General features: G+C 36.9%; 2 protein-coding genes across 2 annotated transcripts; both read right to left on the bottom strand.

Moving 5' to 3' along the window:
- Positions 1–2,691: 2,691 nt before the first annotated feature.
- LOC111236740 (arachidonate 12-lipoxygenase, 12R-type-like) lies at positions 2,692–8,890 on the bottom strand. The gene is made up of 13 exons (XM_022765594.1): positions 8,744–8,890; positions 7,785–7,989; positions 7,605–7,686; positions 7,159–7,262; positions 6,808–6,980; positions 6,548–6,691; positions 5,880–6,083; positions 5,299–5,385; positions 4,997–5,163; positions 4,717–4,838; positions 4,452–4,552; positions 3,004–3,183; positions 2,692–2,871 (listed from the first exon to the last, which is right to left on the bottom strand). The coding sequence occupies exons 1-13, from the start codon at positions 8,888–8,890 to the stop codon at positions 2,692–2,694; spliced, it is 1,896 nt and encodes a 631-aa protein (XP_022621315.1).
- A 1,776-nt stretch (positions 8,891–10,666) lies between these two features.
- LOC111236730 (hydroperoxide isomerase ALOXE3-like) lies at positions 10,667–14,933 on the bottom strand. Its single transcript, XM_022765583.1, has 13 exons — positions 14,787–14,933; positions 14,289–14,493; positions 13,769–13,775; positions 13,551–13,654; positions 13,295–13,467; positions 13,020–13,163; positions 12,729–12,932; positions 12,503–12,589; positions 12,258–12,424; positions 11,927–12,048; positions 11,225–11,325; positions 10,960–11,130; positions 10,667–10,846 (listed from the first exon to the last, which is right to left on the bottom strand). The coding sequence occupies exons 1-13, from the start codon at positions 14,931–14,933 to the stop codon at positions 10,667–10,669; spliced, it is 1,812 nt and encodes a 603-aa protein (XP_022621304.1).
- Between the last annotated feature and the right edge of the window lie 1,549 nt (positions 14,934–16,482).

Raw genomic sequence — 16,482 nt, 5'->3', positions numbered from 1 at the left:
CCACCCCCACTGCATGTTAACATAAGAGGTGGTGTTTCTGGTTTTTTACAGCCTATAGTTACAGGGCCTAAGGGGGTAAAGGCCACAGTTGTACTAAAACATGATTTTAATACCTAAGCCAAAAAACAACCTTTATCTTGCTCTCTGCCTTTTTTTCTAGTAATCCCTCAACTACCCCAACTGTATGTTAACATAAGAGGTGGTGAAACTTGTGTTTTTGGTTTTTAGTGCCTAGCACCAGGGCCAACAGGGGTAGGGGCCACGGTTGTATTTAAACATAATTTTAATACGCAAACCAAAAAACTAACTGAATTCTGAGAAAAATACCTTTACCTTGCTCTCACCTTTTTTTATAATAATCCCTCCACCATTATTTGGACCTTTTTGAGACTACCCTCCCCACTGTATATTAACATAAGAGTTGGGGAAACTTGTTTTTCTGGTTTTGAGTGCCTAAAGCTACGGGGCCTACGGGGGTTGCGGCCACAGTTGTACTAAAACTGAATTTTAATACCCAAGCCAAAAAACAAACTGAATTCTGAGAAAAATACCTTTAGGTCACTTTATAAACACGTCATTGGCTGCACTTATCTCTTGTTACTTCATCTGCACTGGTTCATCTGTTTACATCTGTGTATTTAATGCCAAAGTAATTAGTACAAAAATATAACAAAATACTAATTTAAACTAGTATTAAAATACTAGAAACTCAAAGAGTGCATACCTCTGCCAAAGCTAGACATAATCTGTTATTTTGATAATAACAGGTCCAGAGATGCTGGGTCCTTGCTCTATTAACATTCTGAAGACTTCACCTGCTCTGACTTACTTTTCTTGCCTAACCAACCTAACCTGTTATTATTATTATTTTCAATCTGCATCTGGATCTGCAATGAAATATGTCTAGTGATAGACAATCTATAAATGCTAACCAGCTTGTGGATGTTTATAGAATAACTAAATGCTGTCAAAAATGTTGTCTTTTCTTTCTTAACGTATTTGTTGAATTAGCTTAATACAGTTTTTATGGAAAAAAAGTCCTATTCAATTTACTGTCAGTCTGCATTCTAATTTATCTTATTGTGAGAAACCTGTTGTTTTATTTAGTGTTGGTAGTATGTTTTTTGATATATGTTTGCATGATTTGATTTTTGATTGGGAAAAGAGAAAGGATCCTTGTGTTGCTTTGCTTTTTGTCAGATATATGGTTTGATAAAATTCTGCTTTTTGAGAGGCTATAAATGTCATCACAAAGAGGCGGCTTATTTTATTGTATTTTAGCAGCACTTCACAGTTCAGAAGTGCAGCAGCTATTGTTGTCAAAGCTTGTTTAAGGTCAGTACTTCTGAGCACAGTACTAACACAGAGCTGACATGCAGCAGACACATTTGTTTACAATGTGGCAGCACCCTCAGGTTTCATTTTTGTTGACCATTGCAATAAGATCAGATAATAGTGTATACCGTATACTGTGCATTTCAGCAGCACCCCCTCCATATACTGTATTATAAATGATACAGGGACATGTCTTTCTCCTCCTCCTGCTGCAGCTCATTTTGTGGCCTCTTCAGAGATGTGCTAGAAATATTTACTTAACTCAATTTGTTTTCTTTCGCAGTACTGTACCCTGCAGGTATCCAATATTTACTTTCCTTTAAGTTCAAGTCAGTAATGCTCATCTGTAGAATAACAACAAGCATTGCATCAACTTACCTAAATTGGTTCATTCAGGTATGTGAGCCCTCTAATTGACTACAATTTGGAAATGAACGAAGATTAGTCCTACAGTCATTGCGAGGCCAAAAAATCCAGATTCTTCTCCTGTGTGGGCCCTCAGTGGTGGAGTTACTGAACTCGATCATCAGTCTAAACTGATGTTTTAGCTTTGGCTTACAGAAACAGCTGACTTGCTTGTGATTTACTAATGATGTGAACATGATTAAGTATTATTTTCACTGAATAGATTCTTCTTTACTCTCACTGAAGCTATAAGTACAAATACAATAAGTAGGCAACATATGCTGAATCGTTGATTCACATGCCATTTTAATTTGAACTGCAAACAAAGCAAATGAATAGTCCTTCATAGACAAGAGTTCATACTGGTGAAGCTTACCCTTGCACAAGCACATAAAAAATCATACATCATAATGCACACTCTATTTTCTGTATGCATTCATTCATTAAAAGGTTAAAGACATTGATTACATGTAAGTTAACATTTTTAAAATATCAGTTAATGTCACAGCTTCTAGCAACCCGGGGAAGTGGGACCTAGTTTAATGTAAGATGTGTTTTTATCATAAAGAGTAGTAAGCAGTTACATTTCAGCGCATTATATCACCACTTATCAGCAGATGTTTGCTGTTTTGGACTATGGTCCAATTGATAAAGATCATGTGTCCAAGCTTAAGCGTTTGCTACCCAAACTGCTCATTTAAATTAATGTGTTTCTCAACATAGGTCTATGTAATACATAATTCAAACAAAGATACAGGTACTTATCCATTGGCCCACATTACAGGAACCAAAATATATTCTTCCTCAACCAACATAAAACAACCCACTAACTGTCTCTACCCCCTCACTTATTGTATTATATTGTATGCACCAAATTCAAAGTTTAACACACGCCACAGCATGCAAGACGCATTAGAAAGGGATGGATATTGTTGGCTTCTTCAGGGTTAGTTATATAGTTATACTGTTCTCTATCTGAGTAGGGTTCAGATATGTGTAGGGTACTTCAAGCTGTGAGTTCCTTGTTGTAATTACTCCTCTGAGGTGGGACAACTCTGCTTGAAATTTGTTAATCATCTGCTTTGGCACAGGCTCATCGAACTGTTCTTCAGGGTATGTACCCAAGGGAACCTGCCAAAATGACAAAAACAAGACAGTAAATCAGACCAATACAGTATTTTGTTTGTGGCACAATTTCTTAAAGCACTTTGGAAATACGCATGTGTTATAATGACCCTCCTTTATGTATGCATGCATCAAGACTAAACTTACCACGTCAGTGTACATTTCTGAAAGCACCCACAACATTGCTGCAATGCTGACCGTGTGTCCAACATTTGGGAGGGTCTCCAAAATTGTCTTCATGCTTGACTGCCCCTTAGTGTTTGGAGGAGGTTTGCACAGCAGGAGTGAGCCATTGGGCACCCACGAGTGGTAGTCAAACTAGATCACAAAAGAAGCTTAAATATGTATCACATTTTATTTTTGTAATTGTTAAAGCCTTCCTACACTCTAAAACGTGTTTCGCCTGGATGTATCACCCACACTGTGCAGAATGATGAGCTTGACACAAAAGGTTGTTTTCATGTTCATCTTCTGAGGGTGAGAAGTTTTTCTGTGCTCATCTTAAATCTGAGTTTAACATTTATGAGCTTGATTTTTTGACATCACAGCTAGCTTGGTAGGATAACCTGATCCAATCTGCAGCCTACGCGTGTGATGCTGAAACTTGAAGCATCGAGCCAACATCCCTTGAGAAAGACCTTTTTCAGTGAATTAGCCTTACATCATATCCAGCAGTCAAACTTTTGAAATGAAAATATTTGCATATTTATAGATTCTGCATTTTTCAAGTAGGTGGAAAAGATAGTACTTTTATTCATTTTTAACACAGTAATTGAACATTTTTGTGGAAAAAGTCCTCCAAATGAAACAACAAAATACATTGTTCGTCCATGCCCTCCTGACACATAGAAGTTTGGGTTAAAATAAGTAGCCTGTTTTGTTAACGTAAGGTGGTTTTCATGGTGACAATAATAAACGTGGTTTTTGAGAGATTATGGAAATTATCGTGGTCATGCTTTTTTAAAACAAGACTGGGTCAAAACCAAGTATGGCTGGAGGCTATTTGCATTCTGCCTAGTGTTAGCCGGTTTCAGCCCTTTGTTTGCCTTGCCTCTGTTTGCTTCTCTTCTACTCTCTGTGCCCAAATGTACAGCATTTTAATGCAGCTGAATTTCTGTTGTCAGACATTGGAACAAGTATGAAATAGTGACTGAAAAACACTCCATATATTAACCAGCAGTCATTTCAAAGCCCTAAAAAATCCTGAACCACGATAAAATCACCCAAGACAACTGCTGTCCTGTGATTTCAGCTATATTTACTTGTAAAATGATCACTCTAGGAGAAATTCACATCAGCTGCTGTGCGGTCAGCATGGAGAGGTCTGCCCAAGGAGTGGGTGGGTTCAGTTTTCAACCCACTGCACAGAAATGAATACTAATCATTAAGTTAAACAGAGTGTAAAACTAAATTAGAAATACAACACTTTCAAATTGATCATGATGTCCTTTTGAAAGGATTTATTATAAGAAAAATAATAATGGATAATGGATTTCTTGTTTTATAGATTGCAAGTGTTTTATTGGTTATCAAGTTTGTTTGAACTTCAAGAAGTACTCTATTTTTCCAACTATTCATGGTCTCACCTGTCCACTGTTTACTGCAGCATGCTGAGCTGATACAGTGAAGATCACCATGGTGATGAACTTGATCACTTCCTCGACAGTATAAAAGTCTGCAGGACAACCTGTTGGTAGCACCACTATTATCAGTTAGTCTTTGACATTCACTATCTGCAGAATGGAAAATTTCAAAATATCAATGGCTGTTATAAGATTTAAACATAATATAGAGTATATATATTGTGTATGTATTATGTTTACAAATTGCATGAGAACGTGGGTTAAATACCTGAAGCTTTGTTTCCTAAGAAGCCATGGGTGAATATCTCACTGATCCATTCCTGCAGCTCAGTGTCTTTATGGACCGTTTTGTCTGAGGGATAATAGTACCCCACTGTTGCCTTCACAAACCTGGTTAAACACAAAATAATTTGATTTTGAATGTTATATTGAATGTTAAACACGGTGCTCAACAGAATACATGAGAAGTCTTGAACCAACAACACTCTCCCCTACACATAAAACATGTATTGGCAGCTGTAATCTTTATTACCTAAATTAAAAGTTACCTGTTGATGATGTTCCACAGCTTCAGTCCATCATCTCTGTAGTAGAAGTTGGGGATTGACTTCAGTCCTCGTGCAGTGATGTTCTCTGGCAGACAGAGGGAGCTGTAGGTGGTTTCAGAGAGAGCCCTTCTCATGAGCTCTGTCAGCCCCTCAGATCCAAGTGAACTCTGATAATCAATTATACAAACAAAATAAGGATCAGACTAATTTAAGGATCTGAAAAAACAGTAAATAAAGACTTTCTGAAGGTAAATGTAGTTTTGAGTGCTGCTATTAGAAATAAAGACATTAAAGATCCTTACTGTACTTAAAATCCCATCAGGTCCAAAAATATGATTGCGGGCCATGATATTTATTTGGAGAGTGTAACGGAAGTGAGGGAATAGCAGCTGTAAAGACAGTTAGAATATTACATTCAAAGTACAATGTATAAAAATGTTATCAAAGTTAAACAACATAATTCAAAGCAATATTCGGTGTGACCACCTTCGCCTTTAAAGCAGCACCATTTCTCCTCGTTACACTTGTACACAGTTTTTTCAAGGAACTTGGCAGGTTGGTTTTTCCAACCATCTTGGAGAACCTGCCACAGTTTTCTGTGTATTTGGGCTGTTTTAGTCACTTCTCTCCCTTCATGTAATCCCAAAATGACATGACATGTCATCAGGGCTCTGTGGGGGCCAGTCCAGCAGGACTTGTTTTTCTTGTCGCTGAAGATTGTTCTTCATGACTCTGGCTATATGTTTGGCTCTCTGGTGGTTTGCATGGTGGATATCTAAACATCTAAAGTGCCTAAAACCTTTGCACAGTAGGCTACTGTGTCTTTCTGATTTCTTATATTATATTTGAAAACAGCAAACAATCACCAACTGTATAACTATACCTTGTAGAGGGGATGAACCACAGGGAAGCTTCGGAGAGTGGAAACAGTAAAGACCTCTGCCAGATAGTGAGTGTTCATGAGGTGATAGACTGACTGATGTAGCATGGAATCTGCATTTTTGATAAACATCTTGGCTAGCAGCCAGTCTGTCTCTGTGTCACTGGGCAGAAAGATGGGATTCTGCTCAGAGGGTTGTTGATTCAGCTGGAATGTGAGGAAAGCATTTTAAAACACACTGATGAACTTTACATGCAAATGCAAAGTGGTGATCCCACACCATAAGACTCATAACTCACATGAAACTAAAATTTGTCATTTCGATGCAAAAGTATTTAAACATACTGAATCATGCTCACAGAGTAGCTTTTGTGCTTCACAGTACTTAAACAAAATGCACTTTGTGGTGCTTACACACAAATCTGAAGTTTTGTCTGTTACATAAATCAGGCTGAATTTTCAGATGTATGTTTCTGGACTGTGATTCAGTGAAAACTCTGATAGAGAATTTAAAAAATATTTTAGTTGGACAACAGACATGATAATTACCATGGCTGCTGGAAAGCATACGTATGGATTACGAACAAGTAGTTTTCCATCATGCTATCTGCAATATGCCATATGAGTACTGTCACTGTCACTGTCACTGTCACTGACTGTTAGTAAAATACCTGTATTGCAATTGGCATCAGTTTGTTCTCTGGGTTCATGTAGAACAAACAGAGACCAGCGGTCACGTGCAGAAGTTCACCATCACACACCCTTGTGGGTAATCCGTCCATCCTCTTGAGGTCATAGAGGAATATATTGCCTTTCTGTATGTATGCAGCAGACATCAAGCGGTAGCACAGATTTGTAGAATAAGTACAAAGTAAAAATAACATCCCAAACCAAATATGATCACCCTTTTAAAGCCACTCTTTTATCTTACTTCCATTTCCTTCTGCAGAGAGCTACCCTTGTCCAGAAACGGCTTCACCATCTCTTCTGTGACTGGAAAGTTTGGGGGAAGCTCTGAGCATTTCTTGATCACATTGGGGTTGATTCCGTTCAGAAACTGGTATCCATAAAAGTCGTCTTCCTTCCAGTGCTCTGTAACATACTCTGGAAGAGTAGCAATTAGCAAATGTAATGTCCAATAATATCCAATGTGAATCATTAGAAATTACACGCCATGCTGTACATACTTCTGAGTGTTATGTGCTAAAGTTCATTCACATATTGAATGGACCATAAGAATACCAGTGCTGAAATGAGTTAAACAGCATAACTAAAACTGTACCAGACATCTTTGTCGTTTTGGACCAGAAGATTTTTTTGATGTCTTCAATGCTTTTCCATTGTTCAGTAGATCCAGCTAAACCCTTAAACATGAGTTCAGCACCACTGAGATAAGAAAATGTAAAAAAGAAAACAGCAAAAGGCAGACAGTTAAACAAAATACTGATATTAATGCTTAAAAATGTTTTTTTTTTCCTTAAATAAGAGATAGATTTAAATCAAATCACTGACTCACGTTATTCCTTTTTTGTAACGTATTTCAATTGTTTTGGACAGAGAGAAGCAGCCTTCAGGTGGGAGCTCAGATATATTTTTGAAATTACTGATGTGTAGTAGCCTTTCATCAGTAATCTCCCATCTAGAAAAGGAAAAGCAAAAAGATTTGTCATGATAAGCCCCTGCAACAAACTGCAGCTGTAAGGGCATATTGTGCACATGAAAACTTACTGGTACAAGGTCTTTTTAATTGTTAACTCTTTTTTCCGGTGGTCAATCAACAGGGGGTGGTCATCCTCAAAAATCTTCATGGCTGAGACACAAAAAAAACATATATATCAATATCAGAAAACATTTAATTGACATAATTAACAAGAAAAATTTGAACAAAAACTTTGGAAAGGGGCAGACCTCTCCCTCCTCTCAGCTCCACCAGTTCTCCCCTGGAGATCCATCTGTAGCAGGGGAAGAGAATGACATCTCCCTCTGGAGTCGTCACCACTATTTTGGAGCAGTACCACTGAGTCTCTGGGAGGAAGAAAAAGGGATCTTTCTCCACCTTGACCAGCAGAAGTTTCCCCAGGGACGAACAGGTTTTCACAGTGTAAATTGATGTCTGTGAGAGAGGGATAAGGTACATTATACCCTGGACAATGTAAGAAAGTATGACATACATAAATAAAGGTCAAAGAATAGGAATGACATAGCAAGTGCAACATCACATACACACATTTTTTTGTATCATCTCAAATATGTCTCTGCATGGGAGCATCAAACAGCAAATGAAGGAAAATATTGACTGACATGATCACATATGCGAAGGTGTTTAGTAGAGAACAGAAAAATTAAAGCAGAGGCTGTACTGTCCTGTCAGTTTATTAATTTAATTCAAATTGTGTCAGGATCTACAACAAAATATACATATTGATGGCAATATTTCACTGACTTATACTAAATGTACCTCTCTCACCTAAATTTGTTTGCAGCTCCAGTAAAAACAGATCTTAATGTCTTAGGTCCTTTATGTGTGGAGCATTTAGTCTTAATTACATTGGAGGACAATAAATGCAGTACAATTATGTGTAATAATAATAATAATAATGTTTATCAATTTAGCACTCTCAAAATATAAAATTCTGCTACTACTACTAAAAATCAGAGATTATAAAGTGTTTCACAAGGATAAAAAAACACAATAATAAAAACACAATAAAAATAGAAATAGAAATATTTCAGATTATTCTTATGTGTATATATAGACAAATGCCACCCCAATACTCATGCATACACAGAAAAAGACCAAATATACTGTCGTAGGGCTAATTTCAGACTCATATATGAGCAATGACCAACAATTTGATTCAACTTACCATCCCAGTTTTAAAATCTACACCAAAGTTGTCCATCTCAGTTCGCTCACTCCTCCCTCCGGTTCCAATTAGGGTGACATATATGTGGTCAAATGTTCCTGCATTTGTCATGTCACCTGTTGTCACTTCGAGCTTGTACCCAGCCATGGTCACTCTTTGGTCAATGGTCAATACACAATTCTGTATTGATTGGAATAAAAAAATAAAATAAAATAATTTAAAAATGAATGAATTAAATATCTATATTCTATGGCAAATGTTAATAATACTGCATCACCTACCTTGTCGCTTAATTTTGCTGTTGCTGTTCTCAGTTTTGCTCCTTTTTTATATCTCTACATCTCATGCTCCTCCTACTTTTGATTTAACAATTCAGTTATGATTTGTAAAAATTCAAACTATCAGTTGAGGTTATTTCTTCATGAACACTAATGCATTTGCAAATTATAATGCATTTGCAAATGCAAATCATAGAAATTGAGGGCGAAAGATTGGCAATAAAGGTCCCTGCAAATGCAAATGCAAATCTTACATTTTAGTTTAAAGATAGTAAGTACTATAATCCACCAGGCAGGTTTATATGTTGGTTTTGAGATTTATGGTCAGTATCATATCCACATGGTGCGTGGAAATGTTACATTTGCTTATATACAAAGAGTAGAGCTTACCTATGTATTTAATCCACATTCAACAAATCATGATGTGAAATTCATAAAAATGTTTATCTGAAAAGATCTGTCATGTAAAGTTTAATTACATAAAGTTTTATTTATACTTCATAGTAGTTTAATGTAATGCATAATGTACAGTACAGAGACAACAGGATTTAAGCTATCACATGCAGGCAATAAACAAAGATTATACTCATGGTTGAACTTATTTAGGTGACCTTTTTTTTCTTTTTACATAAAGATACAGCCTTGTAATTCACACTTTATTGATGGCTAGTCAGTTTTTCTCTGATGAACTCTCACTGGAGTTCATAGTAGGCCAGATCTACTTACGCAAAACATTTTGCAAATTAGAATTCAGATTTGTAAATTATAACCTCCCCAGAAAGATCATCAGACATATCATCACATAACCAGTGAGCAAGTGTTTGTTGTAAGAGAGGTTTGCCATGAGACATATGACCATAACAGATGCATACTCCTGTCAGTGGAGCTTTACTGCATAAGACATAAATTTGCCACAGGCACTACAGTTTCTGCTGTTTGAAGAAGTTGGACTATCCTGGACCTCTTTGTAGGTCTTTGGAACAATGGAAAGGCAACTAGGGTGAGCAATAGTTCACAAATCACTCAACATATTAAAGTAGCCAAGGTTCCTCAATGCCCTGAAACACTTTTCTGAAGAGAGCCTTGAATTCCACAGATTGAAGACACCTGTAAGATAATAGTTTCCTTGAAATATCACCACAATCTACTTATTTAATCACCACGTGTAAGGGTCCAGGCCATTTAAGAAAATCTGTGTAGAATGAGCAAGATCAGCTCCTTTCATAGCCTCTCTGGTTTATTCTGTGGAAAACCAAAAAGGGATGCAGGGTATGGCAAAAGAGCTTTTAATTTCAACACTTTAAGGAAGACCGGAGCTTTGTTTCAATGAGGGCATGCCAACACTTTCGGCCACATCTGAAGCAGGATGAAGCATTTACTTAATATGGCCTGTCTCAAGTCTAATTGAACTGTTGCTTTCTGCAAAGCTGTTTACTATAGACCAGAAATGTTTTTTTGGAACACATACAACAACAACACACATACCCAATGAAAAAAAAAAATACATCACCCCTATAAATGTATGAATCTTTACTTTCAGGATAAGTTAGCGTCAGTTACAGTACATGAGTCACTGTCTCAGCGGATACACAATACTTGATAACTCTTTACTTTAACGTTACCATTGTTGAAAATGTAATCCTGGTCAAATAGTTATACTGTTTTCTATTTTTGTAGGGTTCATGTTAATGTAAGGAAGCTCAAGGTCTGCGTTCCTCTTGGTAATAGCCACACTGAGGGAGGACAGCTTTGCTTGAAAATCCTTGATCATCTGTAAGGCCGCAGGCTCATCAAAGCGTTGCTCAGGATAAGTACCCAGAGGTACCTGACAAAGACAGGAGCGAAATGTCATGTTGGCGTATTTGGTAGTCTATGAAGAGACAATTGCTAGTCCAACTTGTGTCAGTTTTGAATGGAAAATCTGCAAGTCTTACTTACAAAATCCTCATACTTGCTACTGAGCTGCCACAAGATTGCCATTGAAAGTCCTGCTGATGACTTATTTGGCAGAGTTGCCAAGATGGTCTCCATGCTCGACTGTCCCTTTGTTGTTGGTGGAGCATGGTTCAGTGACATCGGACCATTGGGAATCCAACCTAGAAAATCAAACTTAAGAGATACAGCTTACAAATTAAAATTTGACCTTTTTTAAATAAATAAAAATGAATGATAATTTTTCAAAAATGATTCATAAAATGTTTACCTGTCCAATGTTCACTGCAGCATGCTGACATGATGACGTGAAGATCACCATAGTGACAAACTTGATTAGTTCCTCCACAGTTTGAAAGCTTGAAGGGATTCCTGTCATGAATGCTCTTGTTAAATAAATCTAATACAGTATAGAGCTAATTCCTAACAAAGCATCACATCTTTTGTAGGGCCATTATTGTATTTTTTTTTTTTTTTTTTGCTTCCTTTATCCTAATTTTACTACATCCTCATTTTACTTACTGCTGTTCTTTCCCCAGAATGTCATACTATTTAGATTTTGTAATGCATTCCTTCTCTACCCATGGGTGTGAATATGTGGTTACAATTGCAACCCAGGCAATGTGATTTAGAAATCATGGATTACCTACTTCAAACAAGGTGCAAATCTGTGCAAGTTAAGTTTCATGACAAATAGCTGCCTGGAAAATTAAAAACATAATCTTTTACTTGGTTAGCAGTAATTTTAAGCAATCATGATTCAAGTGAAAAATCAAGTGATATTAGTTAATGATTACATTTTAAAATAAAAGCAACAAATAAAAAGGATGATATACAGATAAAAAGGTAGGACCTGATCTGTTTATCTCCTAGAGAAAGGGACTTCTGCAAGGCCTCAACATCTTATGTAGCAAATATTTATGCAAGATGTTTGGAGTGGAGAATAATTGACCAGTAGCCTCAAGTGAGATACCTGAGTCAACATTTCTCAGAAATCCATAGTAGAAGATCTCATTGACCCATTCCTGGAGCTCGAAATCGGCTGACACTTCGCTGTCAGATGGATAATAATATGGCACGATTGCCTTGACAAAGCTGAGGACAACAATAAGAGTATCAGTATTAAAATGTTGAATACATGTCAAAGTTGCAAGAAATCTTTAAAATATGTTGGGATATATCCCAGAATGTTAATGCTCATCTAGTTTTAGCATTTGCTCTCCAATTAATTTATTGGAATTTGCCAGATATTTAATCCTCACTCCATGAAAACAGGGTTGACTGTCAGCAAGCAGGAAGTTCACCTGTTGATGATGTTCCACAGCCTCAGTGCATCATCTCGGTAATAAAAGTTGGGGATGGACTCCAGTCCCCTAGCTGCAAGGTTTTCATGCGGGCAGAGGGAGGCATAGGTTGTTTGGGAGAGCCCCCTTCTCAGTAGTTCTATTTGTCCATGTGATTCAATTGAAATCTAGAAAATAAATAAGAGGTATAGCTTGTTGTTATTTATCTACAGTAGACTGCTACAGAAAGAGTTCATAAGTCATACTTTTTCTAAACGTCTGCCAGAGCCAAAAAGCAGAGCACGGCCAAGAATGTTTGTATGGAGGGTATGTTGATAATGGGGGATCAGCAGCTGTGAAGGGGAGAAAGCAAGGGGACACTAGTGACCAACATGTACCAAATGAGAACATAGAGCCAAGTTAAGAACATGTAAATAATTATAATCTTTGCCTTCAAAGCTGCACTTCAATTTAGGAAGAAACACAGCCTACCTTGTGCAGAGGGTGAATCATTGGGAGGTTGCGAAGTGTCGCTATTGTAAAAACTTCTGCCAGTAGATGAGTCCTCAGATAATGACTGATCAATTCATTATGGATGACATCTGCATTCCTCACAAATATCTTGGCCAGCAGCCAGTCAGACTCCAAGTCGCTAGGCAGGAAAATCAGGTTTTCTTCTGATGGCTGCTGCCCGAGCTGAGGGAAGACGCATATTCAAGTTTGCAGAATGTGATCAAAACAAAAATGTAACAAGTCTGAAATAATTCAGCAGATGAGGGAAACCTGAATTGCGATGGGCAGTAGTTTCTTCTCTGGATTCAGGTACAGCAGGCAGAGAGCAGCAGTCACAGTTGCTGTTTTACCATCAATAACTCTTGTAGGAAGACCTTCCATGATTTTGTAATCAGTTATGAATATATTACCCTTCTGTAAAATATAGAATTACTAATGTGAGTCACTATTAAAAAAAAAAAAAAAAAAAAAAAAAAAAAAAGGGTGAGAAATGAGAGGAAACAGTATTTAAAAAACATGAATTGTAGGAAATGCACTTCTCATACCTCCATCTCTGCAGTCAAAGAGCTTCCATTGGCTAGAAAAGGCTTCACCATTTCCTCTGTGATGGCGAAATTGGCAGGAAGCTTTGAGCAACGTTGGATCACAAAGGGGTTGACTCCATTAAGAAACTGGTATCCAAAAAAGTCATCGTCCTTCCAGTGCTCCGACACATACTCTGGGATGTATTAAATTATTATTTAGTTATTTTTACAAAAATATTTTAGAAATAAAACAAAATATGCTGTACTAAGATCCTACCTGACAATGGTGACTTTTTGAACCAGGACACCCCCTTCATGGCCTCAAAGCTTTTCCAGTGCTCAGTTGAGTTTATCAGACCTTTCAGTTTGAGCTCAGCTTCCCTAGATAAAGAAAAAAAAAAAAAAGAAAAAAAAGTGCTTCACTTTTGTTAACAACCACAAGTTTGATAGTCCAGGATTAGCTTTTTTAAATTAATGGCAGATTGTAGCACTTACATCTGTTCTTTTAAGTATTTAAATTGAAAAGCTTTTGAGAATGAGAATCTGATTTCTGCAGGAATAGCGTTTGGATCCTGAATGTTTAAGATGTACAGCATTCCTTCTTCATACTTCTCCCACCTGCAAATGAAGACAGGAGGTTAACAAAAAAAAAAAAAAAAAATTATGAATAAGCTTTCCAGTCAACATTCAATGAGGTACAACTTGTGTAACTAACTTGATATTGATTGAGCACTTACTTGAATATTAATTTTTGTTTGAGTAATTCTTTTCTCCGTTGGTCGGCTAGTTGAGGATGGAAATCCTCAAAAGCTTTAGTTGCTGTGTGGATTACAGCCCAGAGATAGATTTAAAAAAAAAAAAAAAAAAACACACTTCTACACTGATTCGTTTAAAAAATATTTTATACAGACATAATCAAATGGGGTAATACATAATTTTTTGCCTTTACATAATTCCTGTGACTCAACAAGTACTTAAATTTTGCCTGACAGAGAAAATACATTAATACACTAACCTCTCCCTCCTCTCAACCACACAGTTTCACCCCTGGACAGCCATGTGTAGCAGGGGAAAATAATTTCATCCTCCTCAGGTGTCCTCACCACTATCTTAGAGCAAAACCAATCCTCTTCTGGGGATTCATGGAAAGGATCTCTCTCCAACTTGAGGAAGAGAAGACATCCTAAAGACAAAAGTGAAGTCACAGAATACGTTCCCACCTGTGGTTGGAGAGGATGACGCAATATTAACATACACCAAACGGCTTAAAATATTCACACTGCATGTAGACTAACTTCACATATTAAATGTCATATATTAGGCACCCTCCGAAACTGTTCCCGCTCTGACGTTTTGGACAAAATTCCCATCAAGTGAAAAAACTGCAAATGAATGAACTTGTTCTTTTCAAGGTAGGGTGAAGATATTGCTAATATTTAATCTAAAGAGAATACAATTAAGGTTACAGGATCTATTAAAACAAATATGAATTTATTGTAATTTCACAACTTACTTTTCCAGTTTTATCATCCAAGCCAAAGTTGGTCAGATTAATGCGCTCAGATTCCCCCTCAGTACCAATCAGGGTAACATACATGTTATCAAATGTGCCTGCATGCGTCATACTCCCTGTAGTCACATCCAGAGTGTACTCTGCCATGATGCCTGGCTAGCTGCAACAACTGAGACATAAAAAAAGCAAAAGCAGCACTGATTATTTCCAATAAATAGCTTTGTTCCACTTTAAAACTGTCAAATATGATGGCATCAAACATGCGCAAACATCCTGAAGTGGCTGTTCTTGGTAAGCAGATGAAGCCCCATGGAGAGAAAACACACCTGTAAAGTTCAGCCACTAAAGATGTTTGACAGAAACACCACTTGAGCTTATTTAACAGCAGTCACAGGTGTTGGACATTCCCTGATTACAAGACTACTGAGACCTCAGAGGGAGGTTTTCTCCTCGGAGTTCATCAGTCCATCAAAAGGGCTCAGATTTACATTTTAGTGTCAAAATTTTCAAGTAATGATGGAATTTTGTTGTCATAAGTTTACATTGTAAATGTAGGATGATAAATTCTTAAAATATACAAAATATGTTGCAACAGGCACAATGCCTCACCTAAAAATACGTATTATCTGATGTTTTGTAAAACAGTAGTGTCTTGTAATCCCAGGTGGGATGAGCCAGATTTTTGGCATGACAGAAATAAAAAAAACTATTTAACTATAATAATGATAAATGGACGTTCTTGAGCTTATTTAAGGTTTTAAAAAATATCCCAAATAACATGTATTGACCGGTTTCACCAACACTTCCTACCCTGGACAGACACCGAAAGTAACCGATATAAAATGGATTGGGACCTTGTTACTTTGAACAGGAAAGGGCCCCAATCACTGTTCAACTAGACTACCATAGTAAAGCACCTTACTCTGTTATCAAAGAACCAGGATTACGTTAAGTAACCTTAATGTTAATTTAAGTCTTTCCTCTTCACTGAAAACAACACAAAAGTACATTTGCAAATCATAATACATTTGCACATGCAAATCATACCTTCCAGTGTTGGGGGATACACATACTGTATATTGTAATCTACTTGGTAGCTTACAGTACAGAGAAACTCTGGTTACTAAGCAGCATTTAGAATAGCCTAAGATCAGTTGTTTTGAGATTGTGATAGCAGAGAGAGAAGGAAGAATGTGAGGGAGAGGGATAGCTAACAAAAGTCCCTGGCCATATTCCTCCCTAATCCATGGAGACACCAAAAAAGTATTTATATTTAAATGGAAGTCAGGGATGTATCACCCACCTATTTAACTCACATTAGACAAAGCATACTATGAAATTCCTAAAAAATGTGTAATTTAGTCGGTCCAGTACTTTAGGTAATGACCAGGACTACACCATTAAAACCAGACATTCCCATCAGCCCCAGCTATTCTTTGTGTTTAGGGCTTATGAGAAAATGTTGACGTGTTAACACACTAAACTAAAATGGTGAACAAAGAAAAACTCGATAGCTATAGCATTTAGCTCAAATCAACTCTGTACCTAGATACAGAGTTGCAAGCGTGGCTGTAAACTCTTGGTATTGCTACATACTCTACATATCAATAAATATACAATTTATTAAGAAAGTATAACGTACAATAAAGATAAAGAGTAAAAAGAATGGAAGATATCCAATGCAGATTTTTATCAT

Source organism: Seriola dumerili, unplaced genomic scaffold (genome assembly GCF_002260705.1).
Source record: "Seriola dumerili isolate Sdu_G_001 unplaced genomic scaffold, Sdu_1.0 BDQW01000025.1, whole genome shotgun sequence".
NCBI lineage: Eukaryota > Metazoa > Chordata > Actinopteri > Carangiformes > Carangidae > Seriola > Seriola dumerili.
This window is presented reverse-complemented; position numbering and strand designations above follow the sequence as displayed.